The 22,666-nt window shown below is 40.9% G+C and overlaps 1 protein-coding gene across 2 annotated transcripts in view; it reads right to left on the bottom strand.

The window, feature by feature from the left end:
• LOC139748641 (midasin) overlaps positions 1–22,666 on the bottom strand; it is a 355,039-nt gene that overhangs the window by 67,196 nt on the left and 265,177 nt on the right. For both annotated transcript variants that reach the window (XM_071661871.1, XM_071661870.1), the window contains 3 exons: positions 22,322–22,495; positions 21,893–22,101; positions 13,259–13,413 (listed from right to left, as the gene is read on the bottom strand). In XM_071661871.1, the coding sequence (XP_071517972.1) occupies positions 13,259–13,413; positions 21,893–22,101; positions 22,322–22,495 (538 nt within the window). The remainder of the gene's footprint in view (positions 1–13,258; positions 13,414–21,892; positions 22,102–22,321; positions 22,496–22,666) is intronic.

The raw sequence follows: 22,666 nt of genomic DNA, 5'->3' as shown, positions 1-22,666 counted from the left end.
GTTGATATGTATATGCATGTGTATGTGTGTATATGGGCATTTACATATATAGATTTGCATGTGGGTGGGTGGGCCATTTCTTCATCTGTTTCCTGGCACTATATATTATTTATCTATTATATTTATTTTGCTTTGTCGCTGTCTCCCGCGTTTGCGAGGTATCGCAAGGAAACAGACGAAAGAAATGGCCCAACCCACCCCCATACACATGTATATACATACATGTCCACACATGCAAATATACATACCCATACATCTCAATGTACACATATATATACACACACAGACACATACAAATATACACATGCACACAATTAACACTGTCTGCCTTTATTCATTCCCACCCCCACCTCGCCACAAATGGAATAACGACCCCCTCCTCCCTCATGTGTGCGAGGTAGTGCTAGGAAAAGACAACAAAGGCCCCATTCGTTCACACTCAGTCTCTAGCTGTCATGTGATAATGCCCGAAACCACAGCTCCCTTTCCACATCCAGGCCCCACACAACTTTCCATGGTTTACCCCAGACGCTTCACATGCCCTGATTCAATCCACTGACAGCACGTCGACCCCGGTATACCACATCGATCCAATTCACTCTATTCCTTGCCCGCCTTTCACCCTCCTGCATGTTCAGGCCCCAATCACTCAAAATCTTTTTCACTCCATCTTTCCACCTCCAATTTGGTCTCCCACTTCTCCTCGTTCCCTCCACCTCTGACACATATATCCTCTTGGTCAATCTTTCCTCACTCATTCTCTCCATGTGACCAAACCCAAAACACCCTCTTCTGCTCTCTCAACCACACTCTTTTTATTTCCACACATCTCTCTTACCCTTACATTACTTACTCGATCAAACCACCTCACACCACATATTGTCCTCAAACATCTCATTTCCAGCACATCCACCCTCCTCCAAACAACTCTATCCATAGCCCACGCCTCGCAACCATACAACATTGTTGGAACCACTATTCCTTCAAACATACCCATTTTTGCTTTCCGAGATAATGTTCTTGACTTCCAAACATTCTTCAAGGCTCCCAGAATTTTCGCCCCCTTCCCCACCCTATGATTCACTTCCGCTTCCATGGTTCCATCCGCTGCCAGATCCACTCCCAGATATCTAAAACACTTTACTTACTCCAGTTTTTCTCCATTCAAACTTACCTCCCAATTGACTTGACCCTCAACCCTACTGTACCTAATAACCTTGCTCTTATTCACATTTACTCTTAACTTTCTTCTTTCACACACTTTACCAAACTCAGTCACCAGCTTCTGCAGTTTCTTACATGAATCAGCCAACAGCGCTGTATCATCAGCGAACAACAACTGACTCACTTCCCAAGCTCTCTCATCCACAACAGACTGCATACTTGCCCCTCTTTCCAAAACTCTTGCATTCACCTCCCTAACAATCCCATCCATAAACAAATTAAACAACAATGGAGACATCACACACCCCTGCCGCAAACCTACATTCACTGAGAACCAATCACTTTCCTCTCTTCCTACAAGTACACATGCCTTACATCCTCGATAAAAACTTTTCACTGCTTCTAACAACTTGCCTCCCACACCATATATTCTTAATACCTTCCACAGAGCATCTCTATCAACTCTATCATATGCCTTCTCCAGATCCATAAATGCTACATACAAATCCATTTGTTTTTCTAAGTATTTCTCACATACATTCTTCAAAGCAAACACCTGATCCACACATCCTCTACCACTTCTGAAACCACACTGCTCTTCCCCAATCTGATGCTCTGTACATGCCTTCACCCTCTCAATCAATACCCTCCCATATAATTTACCAGGAATACTCAACAAACTTATACCTCTGTAATTTGAGCACTCACTCTTATCCCCTTTGCCTTTGTACAATGGCACTATGCAAGCATTCCGCCAATCCTCAGGCACCTCACTATGAATCATACATACATTAAATAACCTTACCAACCAGTCAACAATACAGTCACCCCCTTTTTTAATAAATTCCACTGCAATACCATCCAAACCTGCTGCCTTGCCAGCTTTCATCTTCCGCAAAGCTTTTACTACCTCTTCTCTATTTACCAAATCATTTTCCCTAACCCTCTCACTTTGCACACCACCTTGACCAAAACACCCTGTATCTGCCACTCTCTCATCAAACACATTCAACAAACCTTCAAAATACTCACTCCATCTCCTTCTCACATCACCACTACTTGTTATCACCTCCCCATTAGCCCTCTTCACTGAAGTTCCCATTTGCTCCCTTGTCTTCCGCACTTTATTTACCTCCTTCTAAAACATCTTTTTATTCTCCCTGAAATTTAATGATACTCTCTCACCCCAACTCTCATTTGCCCTCTTTTTCACCTCTTGCACCTTTCTCTTGACCTACTGCCTCTTTCTTTTATACCTCTCCCACTCATTTGCATTTTTTCCCTGCAAAAATCGTCCAAATGCCTCTCTCTTCTCTTTCACTAATAATCTTACTTCTTCATCCCATCACTCACTACCTTTTCTAATCAACCCATCTCCCACGCTTCTCATGCCACAAGCATCTTTTGTGCAAGCCATCACTGCTTCCCTAAATACATCCCATTCCTCCCCCACTCCCCTTACCTCCTTTGTTCTCACCTTTTTCCATTCTGTACTCAGTATCTCTTGCTACTTCCTCACACAAGTCTCCTTCCCAAGCTCACTTACTCTCGCCACTCTCTTCATCCCAACATTCTCTCTTCTTTTCTGAAAACCCCCACAAATCTTCACCTTCGCCTCCACAAGATAATGATCAGACTTCCCTCCAGTTGCACCTCTCAGCACATTAACATCCAAAAGTCTCGTTTTCGTGCGTCTATCAATTAACACGTAATCCAATAATGCTCTCTGGCCATCTCTCCTACTTACGTATACTTATGTATATCTTGCTTTTTAGACCAGGTATTCCCAATCACCAGTCCTTTTTCAGTACATAAATCTACAAGCTCTTCACCATTTCCATTTACAACACTGAACACTCCATGTATACCAATTATTCCCTCAACTGCCACATTACTCACCTTTGCATTCAAATCACCCATCACTATAACTCGGTCTTGAGCATCAAAACCACTAACACACTCATTCAGCTGCTCCCAAAACACTTGCCTCTCATGATCTTTCTTCTCATGCCCAGGTGCATATGCACCAATAATCACCCATCTCTCTCCATCAACTTTCAGTTTTACCCATATCAATCTAGAATTTACTTTCTTACACTCTATCACATACTCCCACAACTCCTGATTCAGGAGTAGTGCTACTCCTTCCCTTGCTCTTGTCCTCTAACTAACCCCCGACTTTACTCCCATGATATTCCCAAACCACTCTTCCCCTTTACCCTTGAGCTTTGTTTCACTCAGAGCCAAAACATCCAGGTACCCTTCCTCAAACATATAACCTATCTCTCCTTTTTTCTCATCTTGGTTACATCCACACACATTTAGACACCCCAATCTGAGCCTTCGAGGAGGATGAGCACTCCTCGCGTGACTCCTTCTTCTGTTTCCCCTTTTAGAAAGTTAAAATACAAGGAGGGGAGGGTTTCTGGCCCCCCGCTCCCATCCCCTTTAGTCGCCTTCTATGACACGTGAGGAATGCGTGGGAAGTATTCTTTCTCCCCTATCCCCAGGGATATATATGGACAGTGATGAGAAACTAGGGAAAGCGGTTGCCCAGATGGAGTGGCAAGGTATGGTGGCTAGTGGCAAGCCTGTTTGCAGATGATACTCCATTGTTTGCTGTGAGAGAAGAAGAGTTGCAGAAGGTTGTGTGTTTTATAATGTGTATAAGCATGGCGACTGAAGCTAAATGCAATAAAAGTACAGTAACTGTGTTTAAAAGGAAACAAGAGTGAAAGTATAGATTTTGCAAAACCATATATAGTGAAATAATTTTTTTCATCATACTTTGTCGCTGTCTCCCGCGTTAGTGAGGTAGCGCAAGGAAATAGATGAAAGAATGGCCCAACCTACCCACATACACACATATACATACCTATACATTTCAACGTATACAACTATGTACATACACACATATACACATATATACACATGTACATAATTCATGCTTGGTGCCCTTATTCATTCCCATCAACATCGCGCCACACATGAAATGACAACCCCCTCCCCCGACATGCGCACGTGGTAGCGCTAGGAAAAGATAACAAAGGCCACATTCGTTCACACTCAGAGTCTAGCTGCCATGTATAATGCACTGAAACCACTGCTCCTTTTCCACATACAGGCCCCACAAAACTTTCCATGGTTTACCCAGACGCTTCACATGCCCTTGTTCAATCCAATTACAGCACATCGACCCCAGTTTACCTCAAACATCTCATTTCTAACACATCCACCCTCCTCTGCACTACTCTATCTATAGCCCATGCCTCACAATCACATAACATTATTGGAACCACTATTCCTTCAAACATACCCATTTTTGCTTTCCGAGATAATGTTCTCGCCTTCCACACATTTTTCAATGCTTCCAGAACTTTTGTCCCCTCCCTCACCCTGTGACTCACTTCAGCTTCCATGGTTCCATCTGCTGCCAAATCCACTCCCAGATATCTAAAACACTTCACTTCCTCCAGTTTTCCTACATTCAAACTTACCTCAACTTGTCCCTCAACCCTATTATATCTAATAACCTTGCTCTTATTCATATTTACTTTCAGCTTTCTTCTTTCACACACTTTACCAAACTCAGTCACCAGCTTCTGCAGTTTCTCACCTGGATCAGCCATCAGTGCTGTATCATCAGCGAACAATAACTGACTCACTTCCCAAGCCCTCTCAACCACAACAGACTGCATACTTGCCTCTCTTCAAAACTCTTGCATTCACCTCCCTAACAACCCCATCCATAAACAAATTAAACTACCATGGAGACTTCATGCAACCCTACAGCAAACCGACATTCACTGAGAACCAATCACTTTCCTCTCTTCCTACACGTACACATGCCTTACATCCTCGATAAAAACTTTTCACTGTTTCTAACAACTTGCCTCCCACACCATATATTCTTAATAACTTCCACAGAACATCTCTATCAACTCTATCATATGCCTTTTCCAGATCCACAAATGCTACATACAAATCCATTTGCTTTTCTAACTATTTCTCACATATATTCTTCAAAGCAAACACCTGATCTACACATCCTCTACTACTTCTGACACCTCGCTGCTCTTCCCCAATCTGATGCTCTGTACATGCCTTCACCCTCTCTATCAATACCCTCCCATATAATTTCCTAGGAATACTCAACAAACTTATACCTCTGTAATTTGAGCACTCACCTTTAACCCCTTTGCCTTTGTACAATGGCAGTATGCATGCATTCGGCCAATCCTCAGGCACCTCACCATGAGTCATACATACATTAAATATCCTTACCAACCAGTCAACAACACAGTCACCCCCTTTTTTAATGAATTCCACTGCAATACTATCCCAAACTGCTGCCTTGCCAGCTTTCATCTTCTGCAAATCTTTTACTACCTCATCTCTGTTTACCAAGTGGTAGAGAGGGAAGATCATACACTATATAAGGTAGAGATGGAAGATCATACACTAAGGAAGAGAGGGAAGATCAGGCACTATAAAAGGTAGAGAGGGAAGATCATGCACTATATAAGGTTGAGAGGGAAGATCATACACTATATAAGGTAGAGAGGGAAGATCATACACTAAGGAAGAGAGGGAAGATCATGCACTATATAAGGTAGAGAGGGAAGATCATACAATACAAAAGGAAGAGAGGGAAGATCATACACTATATAAGGGAAAGAGGGAAAATCATACACTATATAAGGTAGAGAGGGAAGATCATACACTATATAAGGAAGAGAGGGAAGATCATACACTATATAAGGTAGAGAGGGAAGATCATACACTATATAAGGTAGAGAGGGAAGATCATACACTATATAAGAAAGAGAGGGAAGATCATACACTATAAAGGTAGAGAGGGAAGATCATACACTATATAAGGAAGAGAGGGAAGATCATACACTATATAAGGTAGAGATGGAAGATCAGGCACTATATAAGGTAGAGAGGGAAGATCATACACTATATAAGGTAGAGAGGGAAGATCATACACTAAGGAAGAGAGGGAAGATCATGCACTAAGGAAGAGAAGGAAGATCATACACGATATAAGGAATAGAGGGAAGATCATACACTATATAAGGTAGAGAGGGAAGATCATACACTATATAAGGTAGAGAGGGAAGATCAGGCACTATATAAGGTAGAGAGGGAAGATCATATGCTAATTAAGGTAGAGAGGGAAGATCATACACTAAGGAAGAGAGGGAAGATCATACACTAAGGAAGAGAGGGAAGATCATACACTAAGGAAGAGAGGGAAGATCATACACTATATAAGGAAGAGAGGGAAGATCATACACTAAGGAAGAGAGGGATCATACACTATATAAGGAAGAGAGGGAAGATCATACACTATATAAGGTAGAGAGGGAAGATCATACACTATATAAGGTAGAGAGGGAAGATCATACACTATATAAGGTAGAGAGGGAAGATCATACATAAGAGAAGAGAGAGGCATTTGGACGATTTTTGCAGGGAAAAAATGCAATTGAGTGGGAGAAGTATAAAAGAAAGAGACAGGAGGTCAAGAGAAAGGTGCAAGAGGTGAAAAAAAGGGTAAATGAGAGTTGGAGTGAGAGACTATCATTAAATTTTAGGGAGAATAAAAAGATGTTCTGGAAGGAGGTAAATAAAGTTCGTAAGACAAGAGAGCAAATGGGAACTTCAGTGAAGGGCGTAAATGGGGAGGTGATAACAAGTAGTGGTGATGTGAGAAGGAGATGGAATGAGTATTTTGAAGGTTTGTTGAATGTGTCTGATGACAGAGTGGCAGATATAGGGTGTTTTGGTCGAGGTGGTGTGCAAAGTGAGAGGGTTGGGGAAAATTATTTGGTAAACAGAGAAGAGGTAGTAAAAGCTTTGCGGAAGATGAAAGCCGGCAAGGCAGCAGGTTTGGATGGTATTGCAGTGGAATTTATTAAAAAAGGGGGTGACTGTATTGTTGACTGGTTGGCATGGTTATTTAATGTATGTATGACTCATGGTGAGGTGCCTGAGGATTGGCGGAATGCGTGCATGGTGCCATTGTACAAAGGCAAAGGGGATAAGAGTGAGTGCTCAAATTACAGAGGTATAAGTTTGTTGAGTATTCCTGGTAAATTATATGGGAGGGTATTGATTGAGAGGGTGAAGGCATGTACAGAGCATCAGATTGGGGAAGAGCAGTGCGGTTTCAGAAGTGGTAGAGGATGTGTGGATCAGGTGTTTGCTTTGAAGAATGTATGTGAGAAATACTTAGAAAAGCAAATGGATTTGTATGTAGCATTTATGGATCTGGAGAAGGCATATGATAGAGTTGATAGAGATGCTCTGTGGAAGGTATTAAGAATATATGGTGTGGGAGGCAAGTTGTTAGAAGCAGTGAAAAGTTTTTATCGAGGATGTAAGGCATGTGTACGTGTAGGAAGAGAGGAAAGTGATTGGTTCTCAGTGAATGTAGGTTTGCGGCAGGGGTGTGTGATGTCTCCATGGTTGTTTAATTTGTTTATGGATGGGGTTGTTAGGGAGGTAAATGCAAGAGTCCTGGAAAGAGGGGCAAGTATGAAGTCTGTTGGGGATGAGAGAGCTTGGGAAGTGAGTCAGTTGTTGTTTGCTGATGATACAGCGCTGGTGGCTGATTCATGTGAGAAACTGCAGAAGCTGGTGACGGAGTTTGGTAAAGTGTGTGGAAGAAGAAAGTTAAGAGTAAATGTGAATAAGAGCAAGGTTATTAGGTACAGTAGGGTTGAGGGTCAAGTCAATTGGGAGGTGAGTTTGAATGGAGAAAAACTGGAGGAAGTGAAGTGTTTTAGATATCTGGGAGTGGATCTGTCAGCGGATGGAACCATGGAAGCGGAAGTGGATCATAGGGTGGGGGAGGGGGCGAAAATTTTGGGAGCCTTGAAAAATGTGTGGAAGTCGAGAACATTATCTCGGAAAGCAAAAATGGGTATGTTTGAAGGAATAGTGGTTCCAACAATGTTGTATGGTTGCGAGGCGTGGGCTATGGATAGAGTTGTGCGCAGGAGGATGGATGTGCTGGAAATGAGATGTTTGAGGACAATGTGTGGTGTAAGGTGGTTTGATCGAGTAAGTAACGTAAGGGTAAGAGAGATATGTGGAAATAAAAAGAGCGTGGTTGAGAGAGCAGAAGAGGGTGTTTTGAAATGGTTTGGGCACATGGAGAGAATGAGTGAGGAAAGATTGACCAAGAGGATATATGTGTCGGAGGTGGAGGGAACGAGGAGAAGAGGGAGACCAAATTGGAGGTGGAAAGATGGAGTGAAAAAGATTTTGTGTGATCGGGGCCTGAACATGCAGGAGGGTGAAAGGAGGGCAAGGAATAGAGTGAATTGGAGCGATGTGGTATACAGGGGTTGACGTGCTGTCAGTGGAGTGAATCAAGGCATGTGAAGCGTCTGGGGTAAACCATGGAAAGCTGTGTAGGTATGTATATTTGCGTGTGTGGACGTGTGTATGTACATGTGTATGGGGGGGGGGGTTTGGCCATTTCTTTCATCTGTTTCCTTGCGCTACCTCGCAAACGCGGGAGACAGCGACAAAGTATAAAAAAAAAAAAAAAAAAAAGGGAAGATCATACACTATATAAGGAAGAGAGGGAAGATCATACACTATATAAGGAAGAGAGGGAAGATCATACACTATATAAGGTAGAGAGGGAAGATCATACACTATATAAGGTAGAGAGGGAAGATCATACACTATATAAGGTTAAAAGGGAAGATCATACACTATATAAGGTAGAGAGGGAAGATCATACACTATATAAGGTAGAGAGGGAAGATCAGGCACTATATAAGGTAGAGAGGGAAGATCATATGCTATATAAGGTAGAGAGGGAAGATCATACACTAAGGAAGAGAGGGAAGATCATACACTAAGGAAGGGAGGGAAGATCATACACTAAGGAAGAGAGGGAAGATCATACACTATATAAGGAAGAGAGGGAAGATCATACACTATATAAAGTAGAGAGGGAAGATCATACACTACATAAGGTAGAGAGGGAAGATCATACACTATACAAGGAAGAGAGGGAAGATCATACACTATATAAGGTAGAGAGGGATGATCATACACTATATAAGGTAGAGAGGGAAGATCATACACTATATAAGGAAGAGAGGGAAGATCATACACTATATAAGGAAGAGAGGGAAGATCATACACTATATAAGGTAGAGAGGGAAGATCATACACTATATAAGGTAGAGAGGGAAGATCATACACTATATAAGGTAGAAAGGGAAGATCATACACTATATAAGGTAGAGAGGGAAGATCATAAACTATATAAGGAATAGAGGGAAGACCATACACTATAAAGGTAGAGAGGGAAGATCATACACTACATCACTACATAAGGACGAGAGGGAAGATCATACATTATATAAGGTAGAATGGGAAGATCATACACTTTATAAGGGAGAGAGGGAAGATCATACACTATATAAGGTAGAGAGGGAAGATCATACACTATATAAGGTAGAGAGGGAATATCATGCACTATATAAGGTAGAGAGGGAAGATCATACACTATATAAGGTAGAGAGGAAAGATCATACACTATATAAGGTAGAGAGGGAAGATCATACACAATATAAGGTTGAATGGGGAGATCATACACTTTATAAGGTAGAGAGGGAAGATCATACAATACATAAGGTAGAGAGGGAAGATCATGCACTATATAAGGGAGAGAGGGAAGATCATACACTATATAAGGAAAAGAGGGAAGATTATACACTATATAAGGTAGAAAGGGAAGATCATACACTAAGGAAGAGAGGGAAGATCATACACTAAGGAAGAGAGGGAAGATCATACACTAAGGAAGAGAGGGAAGATCATACACTAAGGAAGAGAGGGAAGATCATACACTAAGGAAGAGAGGGAAGATCATATACTATATAAGGAAGAGAGGGAAGATCATACACTATATAAGGCAGAGAGGGAAGATCATACACTATATAAGGTAGAGAGGGAAGATCATACACTATATATGGTAGAGAGGGAAGATCATACACTATATAAGGAAGAGAGGGAAGATCATACACTATTTAAGGGAGAGAGGGAAGATCATACACTATATAAGGAAAAGAGGGAAGATTATACACTATATAAGGTAGAGAGGGAAGATCATACACTATATAAGGTAGAGAGGGAAGATCATACACTATATAAGGAAGAGAGGGAAGATCATACACTAAGGAAGAGAGGGAAGATCATACACTATATAAGGAAGAGAAGGAAGATCATACACTATATAAGGTAGAGAGGGAAGATCATACACTATATAAGGTAGAGAGGGAAGATCATACACTATATATGGTAGAGAGGGAAGATCATACACTATATAAGGAAGAGAGGGAAGATCATACAATACACAAGGTTGAGAGGGAAGATCATACACTATATAAGGTAGAGAGGGAAGATCATACACTATATAAGGTAGAGAGGGAAGATCATACACTATATAAGGTAGAGAGGGAAGATCATACACTATATAAGAAAGAGACGGAAGATCATACACTATATAAGGTAGAGAGGGAAGATCATACACTATATAAGAAAGAGAGGGAAGGTCATACACTATATAAGGTAGAGAGGGAAGATCATACACTATATAAGGAAGAGAGGGAAGATCATACACTATGTAAGGTAGAGAGGGAAGATCATACACTATATAAGGTAGAGAGGGTAGATCATACACTATATAAGGTAGAGAGGGAAGATCATACATTATATAAGGAAGAGAGGGAAGATCATACACTATATAAGGGAGGGGAAATACAGGAGGAACAGAATGCTGGGAGGGAGAGAGGGAAGATCATACACTATATAAGGTAGAGAGGGAAGATCATACACTATATAAGGTAGAGAGGGAAGATCATACACTATATAAAGTAGAGAGGGAAGATCATACACTATATAAGGGAGAGAGGGAAGATCATACACTATATAAGGTAGAGAGGGAAGATCATACACTATATAAGGTAGAGAGGGAAGATCATACACTATATAAGGTAGAGAGGGAAGATCATACACTATATAAAGTAGAGAGGGAAGATCATACACTATATAAGGGAGAGAGGGAAGATCATACACTATATAAGGTAGAGAGGGAAGATCATACTCTATATAAGGAAGAGAGGGAAGATCATACACTACATAAGGTAGAGAGGGAAGATCATACACTATAAAGAAAGAGGGAAGATCATACACTATATAAGGTAGAGAGGGAAGATCATACACTATATAAGAAAGAGAGGGAAGGTCATACACTATATAAGGTAGAGAGGGAAGATCATACACTATATAAGGAAGAGAGGGAAGATCATACACTATGTAAGGTAGAGAGGGAAGATCATACACTATATAAGGTAGAGAGGGTAGATCATACACTATATAAGGTAGAGAGGGAAGATCATACATTATATAAGGAAGAGAGGGAAGATCATACACTATATAAGGGAGGGCAAATACAGGAGGAACAGAATGCTGAAAGATCACTAGCGGCTACGAGACTGCCGGAAGCGATTTCTATGATAAAGGAAAAGAGAAGAATAGGTTAGAATCAAGACAAATGTGAGTAACCAGTTATGGTTAGTAATCAAGCCAGGAAGTAATTAAAAAGGCTGAGAATATCAATGACATGCTGTAAGTCTGTGGTATACATACTAAGTGTGAAAAACTCCAGAGAAAGAAAAAAGCATGCGTAATATCAGAAGACAATATACCGGAGAAACCAAATGTGGCAAGAGGATGGAGTAGCCCAGCTAGAAATGCAGAGAGGGTAAGAGTATTTAGATGTTAATATTAGACTTAAAGTAATGTATTCAAATGTTGATGGACAACTTGTCAGTGGTAAACAACTGGAAATCAACAATCATATAAGGGAAGATGCACCTGATATCATTGGAATTGTGAAAACTAATCCTATCAAAGAGATAAGATCTCACCTGCTCTGCCCTGAGGAGTATATGATGGCAAGAAAGGAAAGAGAAGGAAAGGGAGAAAACATCTGACTAGAAAACATCTGACAGTGCACCATGTGGGAGGATGATTAAGAAGCTGGGTCACCAGGCAGCAATAAGGGGGAGACCGCTTAACGAATAGATTATCTTAGTGGAAAGGAACAAAGGATACATGTAAAAGAATCTCTGAAAAGGGTCAAGGTCATGAGAGGAGAGCCACAGGGTCTTGTTCTATGACTGTTACTCTTCTTAATATATGTAAATGACTTATTAAAGAGTATGGACTCTTAACTCATTATCTTTGCAGGTGATGCAAAGGTTATATGGGAAGCAAAAAGTGAGGAGGACTGTATCAACTTACAAAGGGATCTACAGAGACCCCAAAGTTGATTTGATACACGGATAATGAGATTCAACCAGAAAAAATGTAAACTAATTAGGATGGCTCACAGTGAAAGAAAGCCTTCATATGAACATCATCAAATAGAAAAAAAGCTGCACAAATCATAGTGAGACAATCTGGGAAATCAGCATCATTCCTAACCTGTTGCCAGAGTTGTCCCACTTTAGTAGTATAGTCAAGGAGACCAACTGTCTATTATCAAGTATTGAAATCCCATTCATGTTTTAGAATATGCTTCTAAAGTTTGATCACCATGAATAAACAAGTGCAAAAAGCTAATATAGAAGGTCTAAGGGAAACAAAGATGATCCCAGAATTAAGAGAGATGAGTTACAGAGAGAGGTCAGAAGCCTTACATCTGCCTAACATGGAAGACAGAAGAGTGAGGGTTGACCTGATCATAATCTTTATGTTTTTAAACCACACCACTGAAGCAAACAGGAAACAGATAATCAAAGTTATTGGGATAAAACAACCAAAGGTTATAACATGAAATTAAGCAAAAAAGTCAAAAATGATACAAAGAAGCGCTTTTACAGTAAGAGTGGCAGGTGAATGGAACAGACTGAATGAGGAAATAAATGTGACTACCGTACATACATAAGTCTAAAAACTGTATGATAGTAAAACAAATTCAAGAAATGGAGCCTCATTGTGTAAAAACTTTTCCTTGTACAATACAAATACATAATTACAAAAATGCACTAACCTGGAAGTAAGTCTTTCACAGCCTGGTGAGCCTGGAATAAGGCATTTTGTAGATGAGGGGACGTGAGACCTGCCTGTAGCATCAATGACCGTAAATCATGGGGTATTAACCACGAACCCAACATATAGATCTCCAAGCCTCGATTCCTCATGGCCCTAGGCATATCACAGTATGTTAAAATTCATGTAACAGTCTAGAGCTACCATCTCTCTATACACATATCTATATATATATTACATATTTTTTCTTATTATAGTTACCTGCCATCTCCCACGTTAGCGAGGCAGTGCAAGGAAACAGACGAGGAATGGCCCAACCCACCCACATACACATGTATATACATTAATGCCCACACACGCACATATATACACATGTTCATATCCATAATTCCTGCCTTCATCCATTCCTGTCGCCAAACCACCACACACAAAATTGCATCCCCCTCTTCTCCAGCAAGGCAGCACCAGGAACAGATGAAAAAACCCACATTCGTTCACACTGCCTCTAGCTGTCATGCTTAATGCACCGAAACCACAGCTCCCTTTCCACATCCAGGCCCCACAGACCTTTCCATGGTTTACCCAAGATGCTTCACATACCCTGGTTCAAGCTATTGACAGCATGTTGACCCAGGTATACCACATTGTTCCAATTCACTCTATTCCTTCCACGCCTTTCACCCTCCTGTATGTTCAGGCTCCGATCGCTCAAATCTTTTTCACTCCGTCCTTCCACCTCCAATTTGGTCTCCCACTTCTCCTTCTTCCCTCCACCTCTGACACATATCTCCTCTTTGTCACTCATTCTCTCCACAGGTCCAAACCATTTCAACACACCCTCATCTGCTCTCTCAACCAGACTTCTTTTATTACCACACACCTCTCTTACCCTTTCATTACTTACTCAATCAAACCACCTCACACCATATATTGTCCTCAAACAATTCATTTCCAACACATCCACCCTCCTCCGCACAACCCTATCTGTAGCTCTGCCCCGCAGCCATATAACATTGTTGGAACAACTATTCCCTCAAACATACCAAATTTTGCTCTCAGAGATAATGTTCTCACCTTCCACACATTCTTCAACACTCCTAGAACCTTTGCTCCCTCCCCTATCCTATGATTCACTTCTGCTTCCATGGTTCCATCCGCTGTTAAGTCACTCCCAGATATCTAAAACACTTCACTTCCTCCAGTTTTTCTCCATTCAAACTTACCTCCCAATTTACTTGTCCCTCAACCCTACTGAACCTAATAACCTTGTTCTTATTCACATTTAATCTCAAATTTATTCATTCATCTAATATACTTGATTGCCGTTTCTCACGTAAGCAAGGTAGCGCCACGAAACAAAGAAAGACCCATCCTTTCATATACACATACACATACATACACTTACACATACATATCAACATATACATACATATACACATCAACATAAATACAAACACGTACATATTCATACTTGCTCACCTTCATCCATTTCTGGCACCACCCTATCCCGCAGGAAACAGCATCGTCACCCCCTGCATCATGAGGTAGTGCCAGGGAACAGACGATAAAAGGCTGCATCAGTTCACACTCATTCTCAAGCTGTCATGCATAATACACCAAAACAACAGCTCCCTATCCACATCCAGGCCCCACAGGGAAATGAAATGAAGCACATTAAGTTCCCAAGTGCACTTTTGTGTAGTGATCACATCATCAGGGGAAGATACAAGAAATATAACAGTCAGTTGATGTACAACAAAGAGACATCGTTAAGATGCCATTTGGTAAACAAGTGACTACCCAAATGGAGGTTGGGTGCATTCAAATCTGCAAACATGCATATCATAAAATTGATCATGTGGACAAGAAAGGGAAGTTTACAAATTTTATCAGTAATAGAGCTATCCAATTTGTATTGACCTTCACTAATATTATTACAATTCTTTGTGCATTTAATAAAGGAATATTCAATGATATTTCTCATGGTACAAGAGTCAGAGTAAATAAATGAGATAGCATTACTTCAGTCAATACAATGATCATAATGTCTAACATGATTAAACACGGAATTTGACTCTTGTCCTATTCTTATACTATGCTCATGTTGCATAAGGGGATTGGGGAGAAAGTTGTAAAAGGCGACTAAAACAGGAGGGAGCAAGGGGCTGGAAATCCTCTTCTCTCGTTTTTAGTTTTCCAAAAGAGGGAACAGAGAAGGGGGCCAAGTGAGGATATTCCCTCGAGGGCTCAGTCCTCTGTTCTTAATACTGCCTCGCTAATGCAGGAAATGGTGAATATGTATGAAAGTCTAACAGAATGATCCCTACCAGTCTGCCCAACATAAACTTATAACAATTCTTACATGGTACTCTATAAACGTGCCCAGCTGAGTGAGTGTGTTAGCAGCTTTGGTGCATGAGAATGGTTTCCAGTGATGGGTGATCTGAATGCAAAGGTGAGTAATGTGACAGTTGAGGATATAACTGGTGTACATGAGGTGTTCAGCGTTGTAAATGGAAATGATGAAGAGCTTGTAGATTTGTGTGCTTAAAAAGGACTGGTGATTGGGAATACCTGGTTTAAAAAGAGATGTACATAAGTATACACATGTAAGTAGGAGAGACAGCCAGAGAGTGTTATTGGATTAGCACATGAAAGAGAGACTTTTGGATGTTAATGTGCTGAGAGGGGCAACTGGAGGGATGTCTGATCATTATCTTAGGAAGCGAAGGTGAACATTTGTAGAGGTTTTCAGAAAAGAGAGTGGTGAGAGTAAGTGAGCTTGGAAAGGAGACTTGTATGAGGAAGTATGAGAAGAGATTGAGTGCAGATTGGAAAAAGATGAGAGCAAATGACGTAAGGGGAGTAGGGAAGGAATGGGATGTACTTAGGGAAGCAATGATGGCTTGCACAAAAGATGCCTGTGGCATGAGAAAAGTGGGAGGTGGGCAGATTAGAAAGGGAAGTGAGTGGTGGGATGAAGTAAGATTTTTAGTGTGAATGAGTGGGAAATGTATACAAGAGAGAGGCAGGAGGTCAAGAGAAAGGTGCAAGAGGTGAAAAAGAGGGTAAATGAGAGTTTGGGTGAGAGAGTATCAATAAATTTTAGGGAAAATAAAAAGATGTTTAGGAAGGAGGTAAATAAAGTGCGTATGACAAGAGAACAAATGGGAACATCGGTGAAGGGGGCTAATGGGGAGGTAATAACAAGTTGTGGTGAAGTGAGAAGGAGATGGAGTGAGTATTTTGAAGGTTTGTTAAATGTGTTTGATAATAGAGTGGTAGATACAGGATGTTTTGGTTGGGGTGATGTGTGAAGTGAGAGGATCAGGGAGAATGGTTTGGTAAACAGAAAAGAGGTAGTGAAAGCTTTGTAGAAGATGAAATCTGGCAAGGCGGCAGATTTGGATGGTACTGCAGTGGAATTTATCACAAAAAGGGGGTGACTGTGTTGCTGACTGGATGGTAAGGATATTCAATGTATATATGGTTCGTGGTGAAGTGCCTGAGGATTGGCGGATTGGCATGCACAGTGCCATTGTACAAAGGCAAAGGGTATAAAAGTGAGTGTCCAAATTACAGAGGTATAAGTTTGTTGAGTATTCCTGGGAAATTATATGTGAGAGTATTGATTGAGAGGGTAAAGGCATGTATGGAGCATCAGATTGGGGAAGACACAGTGTGATTTCAGAAGTGGTAGAGGATGTGTGGATCAGTTGTTTGCTTTGAAGAGTTGATAGAGATGCTTTGTGGAAGGTATCAAGAGTATATGGTGTGGGAGGTAAGTTACTAGAAGCAGCGAAAAGTTTTTATCAAGGATGTAAGGCATGTGTACGAATAGGAAGAGAGGAAAGTGATTGGTTCCCAGTGAATGTCCGTTTGCAGCAGGGGTGCATGATGTCTCCAAGGATGTTTAATTTGTTTATGGATGGGGTTGTTAGGGAGGTATATGCAAGTGTTTTGGAGAGAGGGGCAGGTATGAAGTCTGTTGTGGATGAGAGGGCTTGGGAAGTGAGTCAGTTGTTGTTCACTGATGATACAGTGCTGGTGGCTGATTCGGGTGAGAAACTGCAGAAGTTGGTGACAGTTTGGTAAAGTGTGTGAAAGAAAACTGAGAGTAAATGTGAATAAGAGCAAGGTTATTAGGTTTAGTAGGGTTGAGGGACAAGTCAATTACAAGGTAAGTTTGAAAGGAGAAAAACTGGGGGAAGTAAAGTGTTTTAGATATCTGGGAGTGGATTTGGCACTGGATGGAACTATGGAAGAGGAAGCGAGTCACAGGGTAGGGGAGAGGACGAAGGTTCTGGGAGCATTGAAGAATGTGTGGAAGGCGAAAACATTATCTCAGAGGGCAAAAATGGGTATGTTTGAGGGAATAGTGGTTCCAACAATGTTATATGGTTGTGAGGCATGGGCTATACATAGGGTTGTGCGGAGGAGAGTGGATGTGTTGGAAATGAAGTGTTTGAAGACAATATGTGGTGTGAGATGGTTTGATCAAGTAAGCAATGAAAGGATAAGAGAGATGTGTGGTAATAAAAGGAGTGTGGTTGAGAGAGCAGAAGAGGGTGTGTTGAAATGGTTTGGTCACATGGAGAGAATGAGTGAGGAAAGATTGACAAAGAGGATATATGTGTCAGAGGTAGAGGGAACGAGGAGAAGTGGGAGACCAAATTGGAGGTGGAGAGATGGAGTGAAAAAGATTTTGAGCGATCAGGGCCTGAAAATACAGGAGGGTGAAAGACGTGCAAGGAATCGAGTGAATTGGAACGATGTGGTATACTGGGGTTGACGTGCTGTCAATAGATTGAATCAGGGCATGTGCAGTGTTTGGGGTAAACCATGGAAAGTTTTGCGGGGCCTGGATGTGTAAAGGGAGCTGTGGTTTCAGTGCATTACACATGACAGCTAGAGACTGAGTGTGAACGAATGTGGCCTTAGTTGTCTTTTCCTAACACTACCTCAAGCGCACGCGGGGTGTGTGTGTGTGTGTGTGTGTGTGTGTGTGTGTGTGTGTGTGTGTGTGTGTGTGTGTGTGTGTGTGCCATTTCATGTGTGGTGGGGTGGTGATGGGAATGGATGAAGGCAGCAAGAATGAATATGTACATGTGTATATATGTATATGTCTGTGTATGTATATGTATGTATACGTTGAAATGTATAGGTATGTATATAGGCGTGTGTGGGCGTTTATGTATATACATATGTGTGTGGGTGGGTTGGGCCATTCTTTCGTTTGTTTCCTTGTGCTACCTTGTTAACATGGGAGACAGTGACTAAGTATAATAATAATATTAATAATAATAATAATGATAAGTCCATACACATATGGCAATGAAGGGGACAAAGATGACAAACATTTGATTAAAGAACCTTTACCTTTCAACAACAACTTCAGTTCTTTATCAAAATGAGAATTCACCGCTCCTAGAGGATTCTTACTGAGTTTGAAGTATGTTGTGTCATCACTTAAAAGATCATTCATTTTAGACAAATAATCCCTTATGTTCATAATCACAACTGTAAGCCTTATCTGCTTTAGCTTTATTTCATTTTTATTTATTCATTTATTTATTTCATTCTGCTTTGTCGCTGTCTCCCGCATCAGCGAGGTAGCGCATGGAAACAGACGAAAGAATGGCCCAACCCAGCCACACACACATGTATATACATACATGTCCACACACGCAAATACACATACCTATACATCTCAACATATACATATACATACACACACAGACATATACATATATACACATGTACATAATTCATACTCTCTGCCTTTATTTATTCCCATCGCCACCTCGCCACACATGGAATAACATCCCCTCCCCCTCATGTGTGCGAGGTAGCGCTAGGAAAAGACAACAAAGACCCCATTCGTTCACACTCAGTCTCTAGCTGTCATGTATAATGCACCGAAACCACAGCTCCCTTTCCACATCCAGGCCCCACAGAACTATCCATGGTTTACCCCAGACGCTTCACATGCCCTGGTTCAATCAATTGACAGCACGTCGACCCAGGTATACCACATCATTCCAATTCACTCTATTCCTTGCATGCCTTTCACCCTCCCGCATGTTCAGGCCCTGATCACACAAAATCTTTTTCACTCCATCTTTCCACTCCAATTTGGTCTCCCACTTCTCCTCGTTCCCTCCACCTCTGACACATATATCCTCTTGGTCAATCTTTCCTCACTCATTCTCTCCATGTGACCAAACCATTTCAAAACACCCTCTTCTGCTCTCTGAACCACACTCTTTTTATTACCACACATCTCTCTTACCCTTACATTACTTACTCAATCAAACCACCTCACACCACACATTGTCCTGAAATATCTCATTTCCAGCACATCCACCCTCCTGCGCACAACTCTATCCATAGCCCACGCCTCGCAACATTGTTGGAACCACTATTCCTTCAAACATACCCATTTCTGCTTTCCAAGATAATGTTCTCAACTTCCAAACATTCTTCAAGGCTCCCAGAATTTTCACACCCTATGATTCACTTCCGCTTCCATGGATCCATCCGCTGCCAAATCCACTCTCAGATATCTAAAACACTTCACTTCCTCCACTTTTTCTCCATTCAAACTTACCTCCCAATTGACTTGACCCTCAACCCTACTATACCTAATAACCTTGCTCTTATTCACATTTACTCTCAACTTTCTTCTTTCACACACTTTACCAAACTCAGTCACCAGCTTCTGCAGTTTCTCACATGAATCAGCCACCAGCACTGTATCATCAGCGAACAACAACTGACTCACTTCCCAAGCTCTCTTGTCCACAACAGACAGCATACTTGCCCCATTTTCCAAAACTCTTGCATTCACCTCCCTAACAACCCCATCCATAAACAAACTAAACGACCATGGAGACATCACACACCCCTGCCGCAAACCTACATTCACTGAGAACCAATCACTTTCCTCTCTTCCTACATGTACACATGCCTTACATCCTCGATAAAAACTTTTCACTGCTTCTAACAACTTGCCTCTTTCAAAATTATCAATAGCTCTTATAAACCTTTTAGGGCAAGTAGGATCCAATGGTTTTGACAACTCCCATACGCAAAACCTTTACAGATGTAAATTTCATCATTAGATAGTTTATGGTACTTTTCGAAATTACAGAAAGACTTTGTTATATCAACACTGTTAGCTTCCTTGTTAGAGAACACAAAATCTAATCTGTGCCTAGGACACACAAAGAATCCTTGTCCAGTTGTTTATTGGATAGGTTTACCACAAAGGAAGGGTTAGTGTTAGTCCAATCATTGTTTTTGATGAGATAGTCTAACTTACAGTTTAGGTTCTTTTATTAAATAAACAAAGAATTGTAACATTACTATAGTAAAAGTCTATACAAATTGGATAGCTTTATTGTTAATAAAATTTGCAAACAGTTCCCTTTCCTGTCCACAAGATAAATTTTATGATATGCACATTGCCTGATTTGAATGCATCTGACCTCCATTTGGGTAGTCACTTGTTTACCAAATGGTGTCCTAACGACGTCTCTTCAATGTATATCACCTGACTGTTGTAATTCTTTCTTCTATCTCCCCCTGATAATGTAATCATTACACGAAAGTGCACTTGGGAACTTATCGTGTTTCATTTCTCTGTGGTAAGAAAGGATGTGTGATAATAAAAAGAGTGAAGTTGAGAGAGCAGAAGGGGGTGTGTTAAAAAGGTTTGGACATATGAAGAGAATGAGTGAGGAGAGATTGACAAAGAGGCTATATGTGTCAGAGGAGGAGGGAACAAGGAGAAGTGGGAGACCAAATTGAAGGTGGAAGGATGGAGTGACAAAGATTTGTGATTGAGGCCTGAAAGTACAGAAGGGTGAAAGGCGTGCAAGGAATACAATGAATTGGAATGATGTGGTATACTGGGGTTGACGTGCAGTCAATGGACTGAACCAGGGAATAAGAAGCATCTGGGGTAAACCATGTAAAGGTCTGTGGGGCCTGGATGTGGGTTGGGAGTTGTGGTTTCAGTGCATTACACATAACAGCTAGAGACTAAGTGTGAACAAATGTGGCCTTTTTTGTCTGTTTTCCTAAGGCTACCTCAATGAAGCAGGGGGCAGTGATGCTGTTTCTTGTGGGGCAGGGTACATGTGCACATATGTATATGTCAGTGTATGTGTATGTATATGTATGTATATGTGTATGTGTTAATATGTATATGTATGTATATATGCATGTATGGGTGTTTATGTATATATATACGGGCATATGAGTGGATGGGCCGTTCTTTGTCTATTTCCTGGCACTACCTCACTGATGCGGGAAATGGCAATCAAGTATAACAAATAAAAAAATAATTAATAATAATAACCTAAACGACAATATACAATTTCAGAATATGAGCAAGGCTATCAACCATTACATTACAATGTGGCCAAAATATTCTCACAGGCAAAGAAAGCACATCTGTGGTACTATATTTAATGTGCAACTTCAGCTAAAAACTTTGCTACCAAAAGCAGAAACAGCACATATGTTGTACTGGAACTACTGGATGATCACAACTACCCAATTTAAACAAAACCAATCAAATCATCAATTACTGTATGTTTTCTTACTCTAAACATGACTTGCAACATACCGTGAAATCTCTCCATACTGAGGATCCATAACAAGGAAGAGGCGGAAATCAGGGTGTGGTGCGATAGTAGGGACAACACCATCCACCACACCTCTTTCACTGAGGGTTAACACACCATCAGGTTCCAGCATAGCATTGAGCCTGTCCAGTACTGATGCAGAGCACAGGTTTACTCCATCCACAAGCAGCCATTCACCATCACGCACAGCCTAAATTGTGACATGAAAGTCTTGGTTGATATTTGGATAATGCAAATGAATGTAATCCATGAACAACATCTTTTGGATAAATAAAAATAGTCATTTAGAACTATCTTCCTAATTCTACATACATGTATATCAATTACTCAACTTGGTAAAACTGTAAACCAAATTACACAATATATGAATATATCAAAGGTGCATAACTTGCAAAATTACTGGCACTCACCTTGACTAGAATGGAATCAACCCAGTGATATGTCCCACCTTCTGATACTCCACCAGCTGCCTTTACTAATTCCTGCAGCTCCTGGATGTGACAGTATAACTTCACAACCTCACTGCATCCTTCAGAATTTTGAAAAGTACCATTCGTGATCCCAGGACTCTGCTCTGTATTCTCCTAAGGGCCCAGAAATAGAAGTTACATACTTTCAAATGTATTGAGATAAGAGATTCTCTTATCTTGTAATAACATATTTATTTATTTATTGGAGAAGGCTTATGATAGAGTTGATAGAGATGCTCTGTGGAAGGTATTAAGAATATATGGTGTGGGAGGCAAGTTGTTAGA

This window comes from Panulirus ornatus, chromosome 5 (assembly GCF_036320965.1).
Source record: "Panulirus ornatus isolate Po-2019 chromosome 5, ASM3632096v1, whole genome shotgun sequence".
Classification (NCBI taxonomy): Eukaryota; Metazoa; Arthropoda; class Malacostraca; order Decapoda; family Palinuridae; genus Panulirus; species Panulirus ornatus.
This window is presented reverse-complemented; position numbering and strand designations above follow the sequence as displayed.